Source organism: Colias croceus, chromosome 7, assembly GCF_905220415.1.
Source record: "Colias croceus chromosome 7, ilColCroc2.1".
Lineage (NCBI taxonomy): Eukaryota > Metazoa > Arthropoda > Insecta > Lepidoptera > Pieridae > Colias > Colias croceus.
The window spans coordinates 6,167,929-6,190,675 of record NC_059543.1 but is presented as its reverse complement, the minus strand read 5'-3'; the positions used below and the strand labels follow the sequence as shown (position 1 = coordinate 6,190,675).

The window sequence follows — 22,747 nt, the reverse complement described above, 5'->3', positions numbered from 1 at the left end:
AAAATATGTATAGATTTTACATACTAGGTAGTTATTTTATTACTAATTTAATTCTTCATCGCTAAGAAAACTAGACTATAATTTAACATTGTTTTTAATTTCATGCGATCTTATCACTTTGGCGTGCAAGGTATAAAAACAATAGGTAATTATAAAAAAGTAGGACTGTCCATTAATTAAAACTATAAAAACGGTATTTAGGTACTATTAAATAACGTTTGTACTATGAATCAGATTTGATTACCCTTTCGAGATATTATTACCGCTCATATTCAGATATCGATATGTCGCATAGATCGTTAGCTGATAATGTAGAAATACGTGAATTAGTACACAATATGTAATTGGTAATAATGTTGCTTATAATATAATTTTGTACATTGTAAGCGTGTTTTCTAGTTTTGAAAAAGTATCTTTTGGTATTTGTATATTCCATTTACTGTATTATCCTACAGGAATGGGCTAAACAAAGTGTTGATAGTTCTAATATTTGTCCAGAACATTATAATCTTATTCTCATTACGCAATCGTTTAAGCCTAGATAACACGCGCATTTCTTCAGCATTTGATTTTGTCGATCGTTATTGATTTCTTATCTACAAAATTATTTGATAAAAAAGGTAATTTTGGTGATTGTGTTCAGTTATTTCCACTGGTGTCATGAGATTAGTCGTACAGTATTGCAAATATAACGTCGGCTCTTTTTCTTCCGCGTCTATGTCAATAAACAAGACACCTCTGCTGTTCTACGAAGATTCAAAGATTTGCTTTCTTCAATGGCTGACGGAAATAACTCTATGAAGGAGGCGAGTATACCTATTGTTTTTAATTATGGCGTAATAATAAACGCTAAATATTCAGCTAACGCGAAAATGACTGACGCAAGAAATAAGCACTGTTTTGTATAGCTTTTTGTAGTGAATGTGTGTCATTATTTATTACAGTTATAAGAGTAATTAACTTTATATTAAATTAACAAAAGGTATACTTATTCGATATTTTACAAAAAAATATTTTCAAAAAAAATTTTTTTGGAATTAAAAATTTTTACCTATTAAGGTACTTTATTTTCATAAGAAAGGAGATAAAAAGTAACTAAAACACTTTTTATTAGCTAATTTCTAATATGGTTGTTTTTCCATGTTCCACTGCTTATGTCTGTATTCATCGATTAGTTATTCAAAATACTAGGTAATACGACTAAATACCTAAATCTATACTTATATTATAAATGCGAAAGTAATTCTGTCTGTCTGTCTGTCTGTTACTCAATCACGCCTAACTACTGAACTAATTTTCATGAAATTTGGTATGGAGATATTTTTATACCCGAGAAAGGACATAGGCTACTTTTTATCCCGGGAAAATGACGCAATCCCGGAAATCCCTCGGGAACGGTAACGCGGGTTTTTTCTTTGACTGCGCGGGCGAAGCTGCGGACGGAAACCAAGTTCAACATAAATATTCCTTCCGTAAATAAATTGAATAATAATTGTAAGTACATTATATACAGCCGATATTGCCTTATCGCAAATGAAGTTTCAATTAAATTCGCACCAGCGGATGTACATAATTAAAATTTATCTAAATATTTCCGAGAATTATAGATATTTTGTAATTAATATCAGATAACATAAGTTATAATTTTGCACGTAATATTTTGTATCAATGTGATAGCAATCGTTTAAAGTTTAATCATTTAATTAACAAAATACCAAAGTTTGAAATTTTGAAACATTGAAATTAACTAAAAAAAGAAATAATAATGAAACTTGAGTGCAAAAAAAAAATATTATTTTTAATATGAATATAATTAACTTCATATTATTATACTTGTACATTCCTTCAAAAATTAAAATTATTTCTCTGAAAATTATTCAGAAATTATATTTTACCAATTTTACGACAGACAACAAACAACCTATTATGTACAATACAATAAATTATAACTTTTAAGAATATCATTGAGCACTGTCAATATACCAACTGTAAAAAAAAAAAAAAAAAATTAGCACAAAAATAAATTTAATAATCACGTAGATTTTAATTTTATGTTTCAAATTTTAAATCCACATAGACGCCCGAAAACCAGGTCGCCTGGCAAATTTCTTTCAACTAAAATGAACAAATATTTGTAGAGGTTTTATTTCTACGAACCTAATGCTTCAGTTTATTGCACCGTATCAGAGCTAAATACTTAGTGCTGAAACCTAATAAATACATCAAATATTATCACAATTTGTTATCTGTGCAAAATGCAGAATTCTTTCTATTTTAGTCGACAAGCTATAGATAAAGAGGTCATTTTTATTTCTTTCAGCAATTAATAATTGTTTATTAACAATTATTTTTCTTTTATTAACATTGATCTTTGGTTTTATTTAGATTATCAAGGTACAGACACACTCAATAGAACATGGAATTTTCGTTAACTCCGAAACACATTTATTTATACCCGTGGTTTTATTTTGAATAGGTAAATACCCTGTCAGGTATTAAATAACTTTTCATACCACATAACGGTTCTCAATTTAGAAATTTGAAGAGATTTTTCGACCTTGTAATGTATATTAGAAACGTCGTGTTGTCCACATAGGAATTTTCCTTTTATAATTCAAGAGCTTATGATAATTAATATTACTAAGTAACAAAGTATTGTGTATTTCGATATCATAATGTTATCGTACGTTATTCCTATAATAAAGAATGAATATAAAATGAAAACTTTTAAAAGAAAAACATCCAAAATTATTGTGTCGATATGAAAGCGTGAATTATTAATAATTTTTCTCTGTTTCTATTATAAATTGATTGATTGATTGATTGATTATCTCGTTGTTTTGGATATTTATAATTCTGGAATAATGGTTAGATTTATTCCCGACGATATTCATCGATTGAAACCTTTTAAAATTAAAACGGTTGATCGGGGTTTTTCCCTACAAACTCCACATAAAGGGCTAAAAATACATACAAAGTAAAAGTTATTTTCCCCAACAAAATAAATTAGTATCGTGTAATGATTGCTTCTGACTTTATAAGCACTTTATTAAATGTAAATATAAATAATAGTGATATAGCGAATAATAGCTACATACTAACTTAAATATTATAATATCGTTCACTTAGTTACCTGGTTGGTTACCTGTGTATATGTAATCGTAAAGTTGGGAATACCGTTAGATTAAAATCTATCTCGCGAGATTGTAATAAATATAAACTGTGATCAATAGAATACTACGTGGGTATTCTAATATTCTCATTCTGTATTCTATACTTTTTAATGCATTATTTTTCGGTAAATAATAATTGAACGATTTTTACAATCTTACGACGACATACTACCTCTATTATTGTCACTACGTAATAATAATATTATGTATTAAACAAATTCACTTTTCGCTGCTTGCTAAATATTTAAAACAATGTTGATATTGATTTTTTTATAGATACTCTGGTTATTGAGTAATGTTTTAAATTAATTAAATTTCTAATATTATATGTATAATATAATAGAACATAATGAAAAAGATTTAGACACGGCGGGCGAAGCCGCTGGCAGAAAGCTAGTAGCTAAGCATATCGCATATCGTAATGTATGGAATATTTGCAGTCAACCGACAAAGGCCAGTTCTCCGACGATGCATCTTCGGTGACCCCGAAGCGCGCATCGTGGGGCAGCCCAGTGGAATTCATTCTAGCGTGTCTTGGCTACGCGGTCGGCTTGGGGAACGTGTGGAGATTCCCCTACCTGTGCTATAGGAATGGCGGTGGTAAGACAGTATTCGTAACTCATGCTGGAACGTTCTAGAAACGTGGAGAATGAAGGACACATTTTTGTGGTAGCCGATTGAGATTGTTGCAATCTTTATTTGGTTTTCTATATACATAGTTAACGGATGATGGATTTTAAAAGAGATTTCATTCTAGTGATGTACCTAATAGTTAGATAAAAAAATATTCATTCCAAAACGGTTTTCTGAGCTGTGTCATACAGCACTAAAATTATATAAAACAATTCAATAATTTATTATTGTTTAAATAAATTCCAGAATAATAACCCTATCCTAATATTTCAGGTGCATTTTTGATACCATTCTTCTTGATGATAATCCTCATTGGACTCCCGATATTCTACTTGGAGCTGTACATTGGCCAGTTCACTGCATTGGGACCTTTGAAGTCATTTTCATCTATTGGCCCTTTCTTCTCTGGTGTGGGATACTGTACACTGGTCGTGATTACTATTATATCGATATATTACATGATAATTGTGGCGTGGACTTTGTTCTACACGGCTGTCTCGATTGTTGGTGACTTGGGATGGGGATCATGTGACAATGCGTACAATACTGATTGTAAGTATTTTTAAATACTGTTTATTAACTTTAATCAATTTTTAAGCTCATATTGGAAACACTGTTCTTACCCCAAAGTCTTTTTGTTTGTTGTATGACAATTGTTCAATTAAAGGATATTATAATAGTTACTATTTTTTGTTTAATTAAATGATAATATTGAGCACCTGATGTAGCTAGATTTGTTTGTTATGAAAGTTTCCATTTCAGACTAAATTAAAACTAAAATATAACTTTGTAAGCTCGAATTATCAGCAGGTGCTCATGACGTTTATCGCCGTTTTCAAATAAATTTTTTATCGCAATTGACTTCAAAATTTTGAGGAGTAAATCACCCCTTTATACAGCCAAGTGATGCAGTCCTTGTGTAAAGCCGTAAATTTTATGACTCCCCAGTATATTATACTCGTAAAGGCATATCATTCAAGGTACTAAAGTATATGAAAATGATTCCTTATCAAACCTTTATATGAAGACATTAATTGTCCATCATTTCACGCAGATTTCCATGAGTTTACGACTCATATAGCATATTTTATGGTTAATAAGAATAAAATGAGGATTTATAAGTAGGCGACATATGGCTTTTCAAAGCTTTTCTAAAATATATTAGCATGAATTAGATTCATATTTTGTTTTCTTTATGTGTTTATGGTTTTGGTTTAATCACTAATCACAGGTGTAACATTAATTAATTTCTTGCCTTTTCTGCCATATTCGCGGACCTATTTTTAATACCTAGCTTAGAATAGGTATGTTTTATACATTTCACGTATTTCATTTGATTATTCCATGACATCAGAGTTCGTTGATTAGTATTCTGCCAAGAAAGTCTATTAATAAATTACTTACTTCCAGAGATATGCCCTAGCATGTTAACCCTAAAGCGGAGACTTTGCGTCTACAGTATTGTATTTCAAGCAAATATAAAAATAAAAAGAGCCAGATAAAAATAACATAGAGTTGAAATAAAATCTAATTTCGCTTTTGTTTTACAGTTTGTTACAGTGGAAAGTACGACTCGGAGTGTAGAGAAAATAATACGGGCCTTGCTTCAGATCTCACTTATTATTTACGTGATTGTATGAGTATTGGAGACATTTGTACTTTAAGCGGCTTTAAACCGTATGACGGAAAACAATGTTTGGACGGCAATGAAACTATTCCTTGGTACACCAATGTGACCAGAATAATTGCAGCGGAAGAATACTATAAGTATGTTATATTGAATTAGCTTTTGATTTTATTACTTCACTAAGAAATTTTTATAATAAAGAATAGTATACATTATCATCATGGCTCGAAATTTCACCACTTTTGATAACCGCAAAATTGAAATAGCCAAATATTTTTCCTCGCAGTTCAACTCAAGAACTCTTTATCTAGCTTAAACTACACTTTTATCTCTAGACCAATCAGTCATGTAGACTTAGTCCCATTTCTTTAAGATGCCAGCGGCGTATTCTTGCACTGTACAGTTAGTAAATCGTTCCAAAGCTTAAACACTTTGCGTGACATGAATTTGCCTTAACTTCTACGAATTACTTGAAAATTTCATTAAAATAATTATTTTTTTTAATAAAATAAGCTTAAAAAAAGAGCAGATTTCATTTAGCTAATGACATAAGTCAGCCCGTAATTTAATCCGGAGTAGCTAAATTATGATGAATATCGATAAATCTATATTTAATTTGTTTCTATTGTAAGATATTGAAAGAACTTTAAATGAAGTAATAGTTTTTTAATTAAGGCAAAAGGAATGTCGCGTCACAGTTACACTCTTTCCGCGCCATCGACTGACAAGTGACATCTGCCAGCATTAGGGAGGGGACGTTTCCGCGACTAGTGATGTAGTTCTTGATCTCATCTAACAGCTCGGCCATCCTGCAACTCTTCGGTCCCCGAAGGAAGTTCCCCCGGCTGGCCACCGGAACTCACTCATTCCCGCGGACTCAACGATTCTTGCTTCTCGAACGGACAGCTTCGGCAGCTCTTCAGCTAAGGCCCTTGAGGCAAGCCATCTCTGCGAGGCCCCTGAGGCAATACAGAATTCGTAGATATTGCTAAGGCCCCTGAGGCAAGCCATCTCTGCGAGGCCCCTAGGGCAATGCAGGATTCGTTGATATTGCTAAGGCCCCTGAGGCAAGCCATCTCTGCGAGGCCCCTGAGGCAATGCAGGATTCGTTGATATTGCTAAGGCCCCTGAGGCAAGCCATCTCTGCGAGGCCCCTGAGGCAATGCAGGATTCGTTGATATTGCTAAGGCCCCTGAGGCAAGCCATCTCTGCGAGGCCCCTGAGGCAAACGCAGGCTTCGGTGATAGTGCTGAGGCCCCTCACGGCAAGCAAGACATTGGCCGACTATGCTAAGGCCCCTAAGGCAAGCGTACAATACGACAATGATGCCTTGGCCCCTCAGGCAACATAAGTTATTTCAGTGTGAACAGGCTCGGAAAACAAGTGTTAACACATACACTAGGCCCCGGAGGCAAGTATTGTATCAGATATCCGGAGGTAACCACTGCGGACAGCGACAGGCCCCGGAGGCATAATTATTACATAACAAATGTATAAGGCCCCATAGGCAAACTACTTTAATTGGCACAAGATATGCGACGCAGTAACCAATCAAAACATGAAACTGCTCATTGATAATAATTCAAAACACCATTAGGCAGCGCTATCATCAGATGACGACTCACATCGAGCTCGCCATAACTTCAGTTTGTCACGTGCCATTATGTTTTTATAGGCCCTTTTGCCCTTAGCAGCTGACGTGACTTCGTAACGATCGTTAGGCAAAACTGCAGTAACCTTATATGGTCCCGCGTATTTAGGGATCAGCTTGCCACTGGACAGCCCTGGTCGCAAAATTTTTCGTTCGACCATCACTAAGCTACCAACTGCAATTGGTAAACTAGCACGACGACCCTTGTCATACCGCAGTTTCATTCGTGCCGCGTTATCAATAATTTTGCGGGAGGCTTCCTCTCTGTTCGGGGCTACCTTTGATGGCGCATATGACGCTCCCTGTATATCCCCAGCTAAACGGGGTCTCAAACCACATAATAGCTCCAACGGCGATTTGCCAGTCCCTTGGCTCACGGTCGAGTTGATGCCTAGCTGTACTGTAGGCAGGTATTTATCCCACCCTTTTTGCTCCTCGCCCATATGAGCGGTTAGCGAATTAAGAATGGTGCGGTTTAGGCGCTCAACCTGCCCATTTGCACGTGGAGTCGCCACGGCATTCAGAACATGCTTTATTCCGGACTCACTGCAATATTCCTTAAATTCGCGTCCGGTGAATGCCGTGCCTCTGTCACTCACTATCCTTGTGGGATAGCCAAAAACTTGAATTATTCTATTTAGGGCAGTAATAGCTCCTTTTGCATTGGCGCTGGCAACAGCTTCTAACCACACAAATTTTGTAAACCCATCTATCAGAGCAAAAATATAAGTTTTCCCATTACTTTTGCAAAACGGCCCTAAATGATCGACATGTAGGGTGTCGAAAGGCACAGGAGCTCTTGGAATCGGGTGTAAGAGCCCAGGCTGTTTACCAGTCGGTTTCTTGGCGAACTGACAACCAATGCAGCTTGACACATACCGTTCTACACTTTTCCGCATTTTAGGAAACCAATATTTGGCTTGAATAGCCTCCAGACACTTTTCTACACCTAAATGACCATTGTTGTCGTGATAAGTCTTCATGATATGCCATCTCGCGCTTTTAGGCACAACAGGCTTAGCAGAACCATCCACAATACGACACAACAATTCGTTTACAATTTTGTAGTCCTTAGATAACCCATCCTTTTTATGTTTATTAGCGTCTAACTCCAGTTGTAAATTCGTAATAGTTGACTGAATATCTTCATCAGCATCTTGTAAGGCATTAATAAAGTCCTTCTCCTCGATATGCTTAATTGCAATAGGATTTCGACTGAGCGCGTCCACATGTACCATAGATGTCCCGGGTCGATGTTCCACGTCAAAATCATATTCTTGCAGATCAAGCCACCAACGCGCTATGCGAGGTGACAAGTCTCTTTTCGACCATGCCAGTCGCAGAGCTGAACAATCTGTCACAACTCGAAATTTAATACCCGTTACGTACACTTTGAATTTTTGAATGCTAAAGACGACAGCTAACGCCTCAAGTTCGAAACTATGGTAGTTTACCTCAGTAGCTGTGGTCTGTCTGCTCGCGTAAGCAACAGCTTTCCAGTCGCCATTTTCTTGTCGCTGTAGTAGCACTCCACCCAGACCCAACTTCGAAGCATCAGTGTGGATCTGTGTTTCACGATTCGGATTATAAATCGCAAGGACTGGATCAGAAGTAAGTACCCTCTTTAATGTTTCCATAGCTTCAGTCTGTTCGGTACCCCAGCTCCACTCAGCAGTCTTCTTGGTCAACATTGTAAGTGGCTTCGCAATTGTAGCAAACCCTTTAATAAACTTGCGAAAGTAGCTAGCCAACCCTAAGAATTGACGAAGCTCGTGTACATTACTGGGAGCCCTGAAGTCCGCAACAGCTGTTATTTTGCGAGAAGATGGTCGTATCTCTCCTCCATGAATCTCATGTCCAAGATATTCTACAGTTTTGGTAAGGAATGAGCACTTACTCCGCTTCAATTTGACACCAGCAGCATCAATCAACTCTAAAACTTTCCTGAGATTGTCCAGACAACTAGCGACGTCATTACCCCAAATTATGACATCATCAATGTACACCTCCGCACACTCATGAATAACAGGAGCAAGTATTTCGTTCATGGCCCGCTGAAATACGGCGGGAGCGTTACAAAGCCCAAAACTCATCATCCGGTATTGAAAATGACCATCAGGTGTGACGAAACCCGTGTAAGGTCTCGAGTCTGCTGCTATTTTAATTTGGTGATAGCCATTCGCCAGGTCCAAACAACAGAACATTGTCTTATCAACAAGTCTGTCCAGTAGATCTTGAATGACAGGTAGGGGATATCTTTCTTTTTCGGTAATTTTATTCAATGCTCGATAGTCAACGCACATGCGATAGCCCCCATCCCTCTTCTTCACTAGCAGTACAGGACTTGCATAAGGCGAAGTTGACTTCTCCACTATACGAGCTTCAAGTAACTCTGCCACAATATTTCTTACCACCTCTCTTTCATGAAAGGACATCCGGTACGGCTTGTAATTAATTACCTTGTTTGCTGTCAGTTTGATGTTCATTTCAATGTTACAGTTCCCTAACTCCATTCCGTTGCTAGCAAAACACCCGCTATAGTTCTCGAGAAGTGAGTTTAAAGCTTCTTGTTCCTCAGCAGTCAAGTGATCACCCAATTTAGGTACATTCACTGGTTCCTCGACCATGTTCTTCAATTCAGCTCGAGCTACACATTCTTCACTTTTTAGTTCAATCTGTCCATGTGTCCTATTTATAAGTTTTATAACGACTGATCCATCTTCACTCTCTACTTCCCCACTCAGTATGTCCTTTTCATGCATTGGCAGTCTCTGTTCACTGGGCTTCACATCCATGATACCCCTAGCCAATGGGTCAGTTCTGACTGTTACCTTATTCAAGCCTGGATTTAACACAACATCAACATAAGGGTAGAGACGCACCTTTTCAATGTCTTCACACAGCTCTGCAAGTTCCAAAGCCATATCTCTTTTGAAGACGCTAAGTTGAGAAGCAGTCTTCACCACCACAACGTCTTCCGCTTCAGTAAATGGCTGTCCCACTAAAATATCAAAATCTTGAACTTGATCTGGTACAACATAAAACTTAGTCTCCAACTCAAGTCCATCCACCGTCAACACAGCTGTAGTCAAACCAAGAGGTAGAGTAAGAGCATCACCATAGCCCTTTATAACCATGTCATTACCAGTTGTGCATTCCAATTTTTGTCGCTCACAAAAACTCTGCTTCATAGTATTGCAAGAACTACCAAAATCAACAAAAGCTTCAGCAGGGTTCCCATTAATCAGTACAGTTTTAAAATACTTTTTGTCTGATACATCATTGCATACTGTCTGAACTTTTCGCACCAGTTTGTTTTGAGGACTCGCTCTTGACCGTTTCCTACATTCATCAAGAGTGTGACCCTTAATATCACAGAAATTGCAATGTTTCTGGATCCGTTTCTTGAAACAGTCAGCTTCAACATGACCAACCCGATCACAAAATGAACACCTTTTATCAGTTTTATTTTTGTTCTGAACTTGAGTTGTTTTCTTAGTACTCCTATAGCACCTGCTAGCCTTATGGCCAATTTTGCCACATGAAAAGCATTTTGTTGTTTTATTTAATTTTTGGTCACTAGGTCTGGAGGTGCTTGGCTGACTATTATCATTGCCCAAATCTGCAGAATTAATGCTAGCTAAATATTGCAAAAGAGAACCACTATCACGGCACCCGGCTGACTTAGCACCAACTTCCCACAGCTTGTTACCAAGTGTCCCAATGACAGCTTCAGTTATGACTTCATCACTCAGATGGCAAGACATTCCAATACCCAGCTTTGTGTAGAAAAATTCAATTGGGTCCTCATCTGGCAACCTCACCCTATTAACGAGTTCCCTAATCTGAGAAAGTTTATTCTTGGTGAACGGAAATGCCTTTATTAACTTTTCCTTCCACTCGTCCCAATTGATCTCATATGAAGCCTGTTGTTCATACCACGCTTTAGCGTACCCACTCAATTTTGAGGTGCAATTGCATACTAGGGTACGTTCATCCCACCCATGCATCCTGGCTGTGCTCTCTAAGTTCCGAATCCAATGTTCAATCGATACTGATGTTGTTTGGGGGTTAAATTCTGGTACAAAGTCGTTACGCCCTACATAACGCACAACAGGTCGCATATCCTTATCAAAACTGGTACTCGACTTAGATATGGGCGGTGTTCCACTTCTAGCGGGCATATTCTTCTTTCTTAACTGTCTGACTAATTCTTTCAATTCCTTGATCCTCCTTTCCTTCTTCCTTATACTATTTTTGAGCTTTTTCCCACCTTCCCCAGAAGAGGAAGATGAAGAACTTGTGCTACTACGAGCCCGTTTCCTATCATTGGAGCGACCCATATTACACTTACTATTTAATTAAAATCTACTTAAAATTAGGTTTATAACGAATTGTTCTATATCAAGAATCTAATTAGACTTAGGTTTTATTAAATTGTTCTGATTCACACATATACACTTCACACATATGTTATTTCACACATATGTTATTCTATAGTAATTGTCCACTATATATAACGCACACAAGAAATGAAATAGAAATTAAGTTTTTAAAATTATCTTCTATAAATTCAAAATATTATAATTTATTATTATAATAGTCCACACACTTAGAATGTTTTAATATTCACTAGTTATTGTTTATTTAATGTTCTAGTAATCCAAACAGAATTTAGACAATATGAAAAAAAACAATATGGATGGAGCTCACCAAGGTCTTTTGGGCACCATATACCACACCGACGATATATTTCAAACTTGTCACCACGTGTACCGCGAGCAAGGTCACACAATCAGATTATCGTTTGTGCTCGTGAGAACATACCACTTCTGAATTATGTAAGATATTGAAAGAACTTTAAATGAAGTAATAGTTTTTTAATTAAGGCAAAAGGAATGTCGCGTCACAGTTACACTCTTTCCGCGCCATCGACTGACAAGTGACATCTGCCAGCATTAGGGAGGGGACGTTTCCGCGACTAGTGATGTAGTTCTTGATCTCATCTAACACTATGTTTGTTTTTTTAATCCTGCCTATTATCAAGAATAACAAAAGTATTGAAAATTATGTTTATTTGTATGAAATTCTTTCAGCGAACGTGTACTCGGTAGAGGAGATTCGTCTTGGTCGAACTGGGGATCAATTCAATGGCATTTAGTTGGGTGTCTGTTTGCTTGCTGGTTCATTGCTTTCTTGTGTGTTATTAAGGTAAGATTATAAAATACTAACTTCGTCTTATGGCATAGTATACAAACAGATAAAATATAACCTATATTTTATTTTACATCGTAATCTTTCTGCATGTAAAATTCCAGCAGAATTCTGGTCTGTTGTTTTTGAAACAAAGAGTCCCGCGACACAAACAAAATATACGTAGTAGAAAAAAGTAACAATAGCAATTATTTCACTTAGTTCTGTGAATTTAATAATTAAGCTTTGCAAATAATTAACTAGATAGTGATTAGTTATAACACAGAATGAAGTGTATCAAGGGTTAATTAATTTGACGTAGACACTTCACACGCTCTCTGTTTGAGTTTCCAACATGTATTTGAAATTAGAGTCGAGTTAAAACAATTTGACGCTTTTTATTCAAGTTGTTTCTTGTTCTTATTATTTCCATTTCTTAGACTAATCTAAATTATACGGATACCGGCTAATATAAATAAACTGTTCCAGGGTGTACAATCAGCAGGCAAGGTTGTGTACTTCACTGCTCTCTTTCCCTACGTAATGTTGACAGCACTCCTGATCAGGGGTGTAACATTGGAAGGCGCAAGTGAGGGCATTATTTTTTACCTATCACCCAAGTGGGAGACATTACTCGATGCTCGAGTCTGGGGCGACGCTGCTTCTCAGGTAATTTGTAGAAAAGGGCAATATTTTATACGATTTTCCTAAACACAAAGAGTAATAGGTTTTTAGCAAAGTGAAGGCTTCAAGGCTCCATATAAATGCTTGGCCATATTCATTTTTTGATTTTATTTTAGAAATATTAAAAATGCTGACTGAAATGAGTTTTAAATTATTGAAATAGGTCAATAGGAAGACCAATTACTGACAACTATTATTGCATTTTATGTATGGGTTAGGTTTTTATATTGTATTCTGTGGTATAGGTAATAGGTATATGAGATACTAGCTTCCGCCCACTACTTTGTACGTGCATCCCCGTTTTTCCCGTTTCCGCAAGAATTTCGGGAAATCCTTTCTTAGGGGACGCCTACGTTATGACATCTAACTGCATGCCAAATTTCAGCCCGATACGTGCAGTGGTTTGGGCTGTGCGTTGATAGATCACTATATCAGTCACCTTTGAGTTTTATATATATAGATTAACTATGATATTGTTTTAGACATTCTATTCATTCGGAGTGGCTTGTGGGTCACTGGTGACTTTGGCTTCTTACAACAAATTCACAAATAACTGCCACTTTGACGCAGTATTTGTGTGTTTCACGAACTTCATGACGTCAATATATGCTGGGTTCGCAATCTTCTCTGTGCTCGGATTTCAAGCTCAGTTGATGGGAGTAAGCGTTGATGGTACGTATTAGTTATGTTTGATTATCTTTACTAATATTATAAAGCTGAAGAGTTTGTTTGTTTGTTTGAACGTGCTAATCTCCTAACATACTGGTCCGATTTGAAAAATTCTTTCGGTGTTAGATAGCGTATTTATCGAGGAAGGCTATAGGCTATAATATATCATCATGCTAAGACGAATAGGATCGGAGCTTTGTGGGTAAATCCGTGGGGCACAGTTAGTATAATCCATACTAATATTATAAATGCGAAAGTAACTCTGTCTGTCTGTCTGTCTGTTACTCAATCACGCCTTAACTACTGAACCAATTTGCATGAAATTTCGTATAGAGATATTTTGAAACCCGAGGAAGGACATAGGATAGTTTTTATTCCGGAAAACGCGGGCGAAGCCGCGGGCGGAAAGCTAGTAAATAATAAAACGAGACGATAACAATTGTATTAAAGTACTTGAGACGAATACAATAGTAATTATAATAGTCCGATTCGCTTTTAACAAGTTGCAATGGGAGGGTGAAACAACGTTACGTTGATTTGTTTGTGGAGTGCACAAGAACGTATTGCTGTGCGTATAGTTGATAAACACGTGTGTAGCGCGATCAAACCTACTTGATACTTTTTTATTTTATAAAAATGAATTTGTACACTATGAAATACGGAATGAAAGAAATATTTTTGCGAATGAAGCCCTTTTTCATAACAGCTTAGCCTATTGGATACTTGTTGATGTAAGTGTAGTATTCTATAACATGGTTAGTCATTATAAAAGTATAGCAATAAAGTTATTTTGGTCATCTATATTTACGCTAATTAAAATAATAAAATAACTTATTTTGATAAGTTTTTAACTTTTAATCTAGGTATAGATAAATAAGTAATTGCTTGACATCAATACATCTGTTTAACATCAATGTAACATTGTATGTCGATGAAAAAGTAAATATAGTGAAGAACATATTTAATTATGATTTGTGACGACTAATATCATATTATATCCAACGTATATAAGACCAATTATTAATGAAAGTAATCTGAAACTAATTAGTAATAAAATAATAACATAAATGATTTTGTACGAAAACGAAAATAGTAATGATATTGCTATCTTGATTGTTATTAGGTGATATAACAATTTTGATAATTTATTTATGTTGCTATCATATTAGCATCGAAATAACATGTTATCTCGATATGATATTGTAAGCATTGTCATAGCTAAAGCATCTGTTGAAGTGATGATATAATAATATGGTGATTCCTATCAGTTACAGCCCAGATTATGGTAATAGAAAAGGTATAATATAAAAACGTGTACATACTTATTGCTAAACGTAATTGCTGTACTGCTAACGTATGTATTATGTTCGAACGTTTCTGCGAATAGGAGTAACATATTTTACAGTAAAATACACTATTATTGTCATTCTTCAAATTGATTTGTATAAATAAATAATTAATGTTGCCAAGGATGAATATTATTGCGTTGTTTCTTTTTTAAAACAGGAGTGCAATTAAGCTTGTGAATGAAATATAAATCGTAACCTTAGCTTATTATTACTATTGTTTCATAAAGTAATAACAAAATTAAATGACTAAGGATCAAATTGGTTCGTTCTCAGTATGTAAGCTCAAAAACACTCAATAGACACACGAGCCCGGCGGTGTCTGGATGTCAGGACTTTCGATAACGAGATGGAATTGATAAAAGGGAATCTATTCACTAGTGTAGTCTTTTGCATTGTGTCGACTGTTGAAAGTTATACTAACAAGTATAAAGCCTTTTCCACTCATACCTGAACAACTATACATACTTTATTCGCTATTGTTTTTGGTATAATCATTGATTCCGATTTTAACGATACTAGACAAGTGCAACACGCATATTACATATTTGCTTTCGTTTCTGATTAATTAGTCTTGGATGAACTCTGCCTCTGAAAGAGTGCCTTTAAGTACCTGAAAAACTGGGAGTAAAGCAAATAAATTCGCGTGATATCCCTCTCTTTCCTTTTCCCAGTGGAGTGGATGCTTATGGGCGGCGTGTATCGCTAAACACCAGGTGATGCGTCTGCTCGTTTTCTATACTATAGCATGAAAAAAAAACTCTTATATATACCTTTCTGATCTACCTATTTATTATATAACACTATAATTTTGGTGGTAATGTGACTATAATTGACTATAATTTGTATATCACAGTTATCTGTATATTATTTATTGCAGATTTCTGCATTGTAATTCGGTTAATAGTGCCGTAACTATTGTTTATCATACTCAAATAAATTGTTGCTTTATTTCTTATATTGAAAACTACTTTTGTTGTTTTAAATGAATTTCAGAAAATGTAATAGCGCATACTTTACACGCTTTTAAGGATCAAAGTTCAAGAGATCTGTATCAAATATAACAGAAGCACATGCTCGTTATCTTACAATATTGAAACATGAATAGCGGAAGCTTTATATGCTACACAATTTGAAACATTTCTATAGTATTTTTTTAAAGGTAACATGAGTAGAAAGAGTTTTAAAAATAACAAATGTAGTGTGTAATATTAAGTTTTTTTAATACTTTACTGGATGTAAATTGTAGGTGTCTAATGAATAATATAGGCAAATAATATAGCTTTAAATTACAATGATTTGTAGCTTGTAATAGAGGTCCATAAAGGCAAAAATATTCACAAATAAACAATAGTTTATACAATAAATCGATTATAACCTTGTTTATGTTTTTGTCAACATACATGCTAACATTTATTCCACAGATGTCGCTGACCAAGGCCCTGGGTTGGCATTCGTGGCATATCCAGAAGCTCTGCTGCAAATGCCGATACCACAGCTATGGTGTATCCTCTTCTTCTTCATGTTATTCGTCCTTGGTCTGGGATGCCAGTTCGCTGGAATAGAAGCTATTAACACAGCTATCGTTGACCAATGGCCTTTCCTGAGGAAGAGATACTGGATGGTAATTACTTTTCTTTTCATATAGTAAAATACAGAACTATATGTAGTAAAACGAGTTAAGTAAGTAAGTGACAAAATCTCGTAAAATTCACAAATATTTCAAAGTATCATTTATATTGTTGAACGACTACGACAGAAACAGGGTAATGTTTTTCAAGTGTCATAATAATTCTCGATTAAAAACTACGACATGCTTATGTTAAGAAAAAGTTTGTTACTGACAAATAAATCCTACTTATCTGAATTATGAGTATGTTATTTAGCTTATCTGTCAGTAACAATTCCTAATAATATATGAAACTAAACGTGTTAAGTAGGCTATCAGGGACACTATCAGAATCCGGCCTAAACTCTAAAGATCACCGGTAAATCCTCTTTATATCTGGCTTAGGACCAAGTGACATAGTCAACGGTAACAAAAGGATCAGATTTCCATATCCAGTACTATCTGTCGCTCCAAATATGTTCCACTTGAGTGAAATGGACAATCAATCTTTCTCGCTCACGAAACTTTCCATAGTAACAGAAAGAGGATTTTCGAGAACATTCCATCGCTGATTATATTATGTACGAAAGCCTATTGAATATTAAAATATTCTAAGTCTTTATGGAATAAAATATATTTTAACTTGTAACCAAGTAAGGTGTTATATTATTATGAAAGTCGACGCTTCTTTTTCATTTATAACGATTTCCAAATTGGTTATATTATATACACCTTTACAAAAGCCATAATTATTATATTTATTCATAATATATTACTTATCCACTTTCATTTTATTCTTGTTTTGTCCAGGTCATCTTCCAACTTTTCGAGGTCTCATTACAAATTTACATTGATTTTTATATTCTAGGTGACAGCTTTCACCTGCTTCTCCTGTTTTCTGCTCGGCCTGCCCATGTGTTTCAGTGGTGGTGTCTATCTCTTCACCATTCTGGATTGGAACACCGCCTCTTGGGCTATTCTTCTTATTGGTATTGCTGAGGTAGGTGTATGATAAATAGATATTCTTAAAGTTTAGATAGAGACTAGCCACTTAGCTCGGCTTCGCGTGGGATGACCCGGGATTAAAAATATAATGTTATAGTAAAATAGTTTGGATAAACAGTTAACAGTAAACAATCAGAAACGATCTTATAACTTCACGAATTCACAAATGTTGGCCTTTCATAATATAAGGATAGATAAACCTAGTCAAACATTACCTAACTCTTATCTCACCAGTAACTATTTGCTCGTACCCAAAGGACAATAAAGTAATAATATTGTTGTGCTTTAATAATGTTAATTTCACAGAGCACTGCCGTGTCCTGGAGTTATGGCATCAAAAGAGCGATGAAGGACTTGGAAACTATGAACATGAAGTTCAATAAGGTCCTCGGTTTCTATTGGCGAGCTGTCTGGACGGTTACAATACCCGTCGCGAGCTTGGTGAGTTTATTATGACGTTATAGTGTTATTATTGTACAAAAACTTTTAATTATCAAACGCAGAAAACTGTGGCCGCAGCAATATGACCTGTGATTTCTTCTCTTTTTGATGATTTTATGAAATGAGCATTTGAAAAAGTGCTTGTTTGTTCATGCTAGTGATATTTTTAAAATATATAATTTAAAACATGGAGGAATGACGATACAAATCTTATACAAATCGATCTTCCGTGTTCAAAATATAATGTGATTTTTAATCGTGATTCTTTTAAATTATTGAATTATTATTATTTAATTATAACTATGAATACCTATGTGACTTTAATATAATACGTTTATTATAACAATCGAAATAAATTATTAGTTGTTAAGCTTCCCCAATCCGTTTTTGGGAGTAAGAAAATATCCATAGCTCCAAAAAACAACAACAGCTAAGAAACATATATCCTCTAATATGAAACATAATTCCTCTATATACCTGTTCTTATCAATCATTCAATACATATCTAGTTCAGGATACATCGCCCATTTTTGCAAGTGACTACTATCAAGCTGATTTTCCGTTTGTAGCTTTATTTTGATGAGAAACCGAATAATTTCGTGTACGAAACTCTCGATTGTGGTAGCTAACAGAGATAACAAGGATACAATTTTTTGATTTGATGGTTCTCAAATATTTATTACGCAATTTGTAGGACAATATGTCTGTTGAATTATATAAACATTAACTAAGTGAAAACAAAAAATCTGCTTGTTAGTAATCATTTATGATGACCTCGTTATCGATACACTTTGGAAAGGGGGACTCTTTGAACAAACCATAGATTTTGTAGGACAAATATTTTTTCGAATAATTTAGGTAATTATCTTGAGATTGAACAAAAAAAAATTCAGTTAGTAATAAATATTTGAGAACCATCAAATCAAAATTTTTTATCCTTGTTATCTCTGTTAGCTACCACTATCGAGACTTTCGTACACGAAATTATTGGGCGTCTCATCAAAATAAAGCTACAAACGGAAAATTAGCTTGATAGTAGTCACTTGCAAAAATGGGCGATGTATTCTGAACTAATCAGTTCAAATCTTTCAAATCTCCTTACTAATAAAATTCAATTCGATCGGAAAATGCGAGTGAGTAAATACGCTTTAGCGAAAAATGCAATAAATAGGGATGATCTTCAAACATTCACGTGTCAAAATATAGATTTATATGTGTAATTCGGATTCGCATTTCAATTGTTTGTTTATTTAAAGAGACATATACAACAGTTATGTATTGATTTAGATATTGCTTAGATCTGTCACTGTAGCGGTTGTAAGAAGTGTTAGAGCTAGCGCGCAAGAGCAACTTTTGTCTCCGCAACTATTTTGTCTCTCCCATCAACTCTATCATCTATGGGCTAGTAAGAAAGTGCGCGCACGTAGCGACGCAACTCCCCATAGAGTTGATGGGAGAGACAAAATAGTTGCGGAGACAAAAGTTGCTCTTGCACGCTAGCTAGACTGTGCTGTTCGGCTGCTGCTCTGATTAAGTTGTTAGAAACATTGTTGAGGGAAACCACAAGGTCTCTGCGCTACAGTTTCTCTGTTGTTTGAAATAAAAAAAAATCACAACCGAAGCAGTAGTGGCTGTTTTGGAAGGATAATTACGAAAAGTGAATTATTTTATTTACATAAAATGAGCGTGTGTGCCGAGCACACGTGTCAGAAGTAAAACTTCTTTGGCAAGATAGCAAAATCGTCGTTTTACTCCATGACGTGACGGTATTGCCATAACAGGAACTTGGAATTTTACTCTCAATGCGCCTAAAGAAGTTTAATTAAAAAAAAATTATATATTATATACAATGAGTGACTTTAATTATATTTAATTGTTACACAGGCCGTGTTTATCTTCGTGTTCATTAACTGGACATCACCGTCGTATGGAGATTACGAGTTCCCGCTGTTCGCTGATTTACTCGGATGGGCTGTGGGCTTATCAACCGTTATGTTTTTCCCAGTGGGAGTTGCGTATGCTTTCCGTAAAGGATATGTAAGTGATATGTTTTTTATAGATCTTACTAGAGCTAGAAGTCAAATGTTTATTATGTATTACCAGTTACGAGTTTGTTTTATATCATAAGAATTCCTTCTTTATCGGCATTTTCTCCCAATAACCTATTTTAGGCATAGAGGATTTATCCTCTACCATTTAAAAATAAATTGGCATCATGATCTAGTTCAAATAGAAAATGTTCGGAAGCTGAAAGTTTTAGTTATGCAGCAGTTCACGATGATTTCAAAGCAACCCCATGTATTACGCTTAGAACAGACAGTGCTGTAATTTTTTTTTCTAGGAAATACCTAAATAGTTATAGACAATATAATCGACATTTTTGTGTATCATGTTGATACACTAAAATAAAATGGAAAATAATTGCCAAAAGGATTTTAATACTAAATATCAACCATCAATTAACATAGCTTTAGGTACCTATATAATAATCATACGGTTGTGTACGAATAGTACATATATATCCTTTTATTCAGATCTATACTGATAGAATCAAATAAATTGTATGCAAATAACATTCATTGGTTTCAACATAATATGAATTTGAAATCGAATTTCCGAATTTATCAAAGAATATGAACAATTTATAAGAGTTAATTATTCTAACATAATGTAAAATATCATATATTTTGTCAGGCTGTTCATCAAAAATTATTATCTAAATAATAAATTATTAACATTATCTAAATTTGACCTATGCCTAGTTAAATTGCTGCTAATTACGAATTTATACGACATTACTAGCGGTCCGCGCCGGCTTCGCCCGTGGTACATATTTACGTTTTCTCTACATAAAAACCATTCTCGTACTTGGAGGAATATACTAAAAAAGAATTATCTAAATCGGTTTAGCCGTTCACACGTGACGCCGTGACAACGCGAAACGTGTTTCATTTTTATATATTACTTATATAGATTATTGTTTTTCAGAGAGGAAAAGATCTCTTCACACCGACAGAGGAATGGAAAGCTGCAGTGGCCATAACTGAAGACGAACGAAACACTGTTTACGACAACCCAGCTTTTTTATCCTAATATAACAATTAAAACTTTAACTAGCCTTGACTATAATAATAATTTTGTATAATTATTATTGTACATACTATGTTAAAAAGATCTTATTTTGCACTGAGTTCGTCTAATATCTAGGAGATTGTAATACTTTGTAATAAATATTTTTAAATACATTGATGTTTATATTATGATTATTTTTTTTTATGTCATCAGCGTATGAAAAACTATAAGTTTCATAAATAACGGGACCCGTAAATAATATCATCTTATCAAAATTGTGGGATGCTCAACTAGAAATATACGCTGTAATACGTTGTAATGCTTATACATCTGTATCATAACATAAGTAATTATGATATTGCGTTGCCGATTATCGCTTATCAAACATATTGATAACAGTTATACCATCCGCCCACTAATTACATTTATTATAATAACAGTACGAATCTTATCTATAGATTTTTAGAAGTTATAAGTCCTTCATATACCTATCGTTTATGCTAGTTGCTAATTAGTCATTATTCAAATATACTAGCTTTAAAAATTAATATCCTTAAACCTTCCTCTTGAATATTAGTCAATTTATTAAAAAAAAATTCCATCAAAATCCGTTCTGCAGATTTAAAGATCTAAGCATTCATACTTTGCTTTATACTATGTAGTCATATGGGGAATATAATAGATATACGCGAACATACATACGAAGTTCCGCGAACATACATCCGTTACAAATAAATTTTCAACATAATTTAGTGTGAAATGCCTTTTGTCCAATATGAATTCCATTTCTGCGTTCAGAGCAAATTACTTATTTATCACACTTTATCAAATGACGTAACATTCTATACATAATGGTTTTCTATATGGTGCCGATATATTCGAGGATGATTGTGTTTTTGATTAAAATATAATATTCTATGTTTGTTACGGTTCTAGGTATATGAAAGAACTAGCTTTCCATTCGCGGCTTCGCCCGCGTTTTCAAAGAAAAACCCGCGTAGTTCCCGTTTCCGTGGGATTACCGGGATAAAACCTATCCTATGTGTTAATCCAAGTTACCCTCTATATGTGTGCTTAATTTAATTTTAATCGGTTCAGCAGTTTTTTTGTAATATATTATATTCTTAACCATGTCTCTAGTACAAAGGAATACATTAATAGTTAAAACGGAGAACAAAATATAACAATTTATGTAAATAGCCCACCTTTTGAAATTCACGTATCTTCACCAAGTCTCTACAAGCTATTTTTACCAGAAAACTTGTTGAATTGCACATGATTGATTCTAAATTACTCAGAGAGTTTGTTCACCAGTGAGAACTTTCGTAAACTCTTAACGTTGTTCAACTTTATGAATCTAAATTGCATATGTCTTGGGCTTCCAGCTAGCACTGTATTCAAAAGCAATTCTAAAGTTAAGGAACTGATGTCAAAGTTGGTCACAGGTGTCTCGTCCCCACTCTCGTTCATATAAATCGCTGTAAAGTTTTATACTAGTTCCTCGTGCTATGAAGAATTGAAGAACATAATATAAAGACATAAAAAAACCTATGATGAGTGAGAAAAATGATGAGATGATGATGCAAAGCTCCAACTTTGCTTAAAAAAAGTAAACACCATCCGTAACATTAATTGAAGTTTTAG

General features: G+C 34.8%; 1 protein-coding gene across 1 annotated transcript; it reads left to right on the top strand.

Moving 5' to 3' along the window:
• The first annotated feature begins 288 nt into the window (after positions 1-288).
• LOC123693146 (sodium- and chloride-dependent glycine transporter 1-like) lies at positions 289-21,150 on the top strand. Its single transcript, XM_045638114.1, has 13 exons — positions 289-347; positions 644-806; positions 3,614-3,773; positions 4,080-4,358; positions 5,357-5,573; positions 12,181-12,295; positions 12,767-12,946; positions 13,444-13,633; positions 16,401-16,600; positions 17,454-17,585; positions 17,897-18,031; positions 19,916-20,068; positions 21,020-21,150. The coding sequence occupies exons 2-13, from the start codon at positions 777-779 to the stop codon at positions 21,122-21,124; spliced, it is 1,896 nt and encodes a 631-aa protein (XP_045494070.1). The 5' UTR covers positions 289-347; positions 644-776; the 3' UTR covers positions 21,125-21,150.
• The last annotated feature ends 1,597 nt before the right edge of the window (positions 21,151-22,747 follow it).

Bases quoted from the DNA above. Each gene is read 5' to 3' on its own strand.
- LOC123693146 (XM_045638114.1), top strand. From the start codon at position 777: ATGGCTGACGGAAATAACTCTATGAAGGAG. The intron at 3,774-4,079 runs GTAAGACAGTAT...CTAATATTTCAG, and splicing joins GTGCTATAGGAATGGCGGTG to GTGCATTTTTGATACCATTC. The intron at 18,032-19,915 runs GTGAGTTTATTA...ATTGTTACACAG, and splicing joins CAATACCCGTCGCGAGCTTG to GCCGTGTTTATCTTCGTGTT.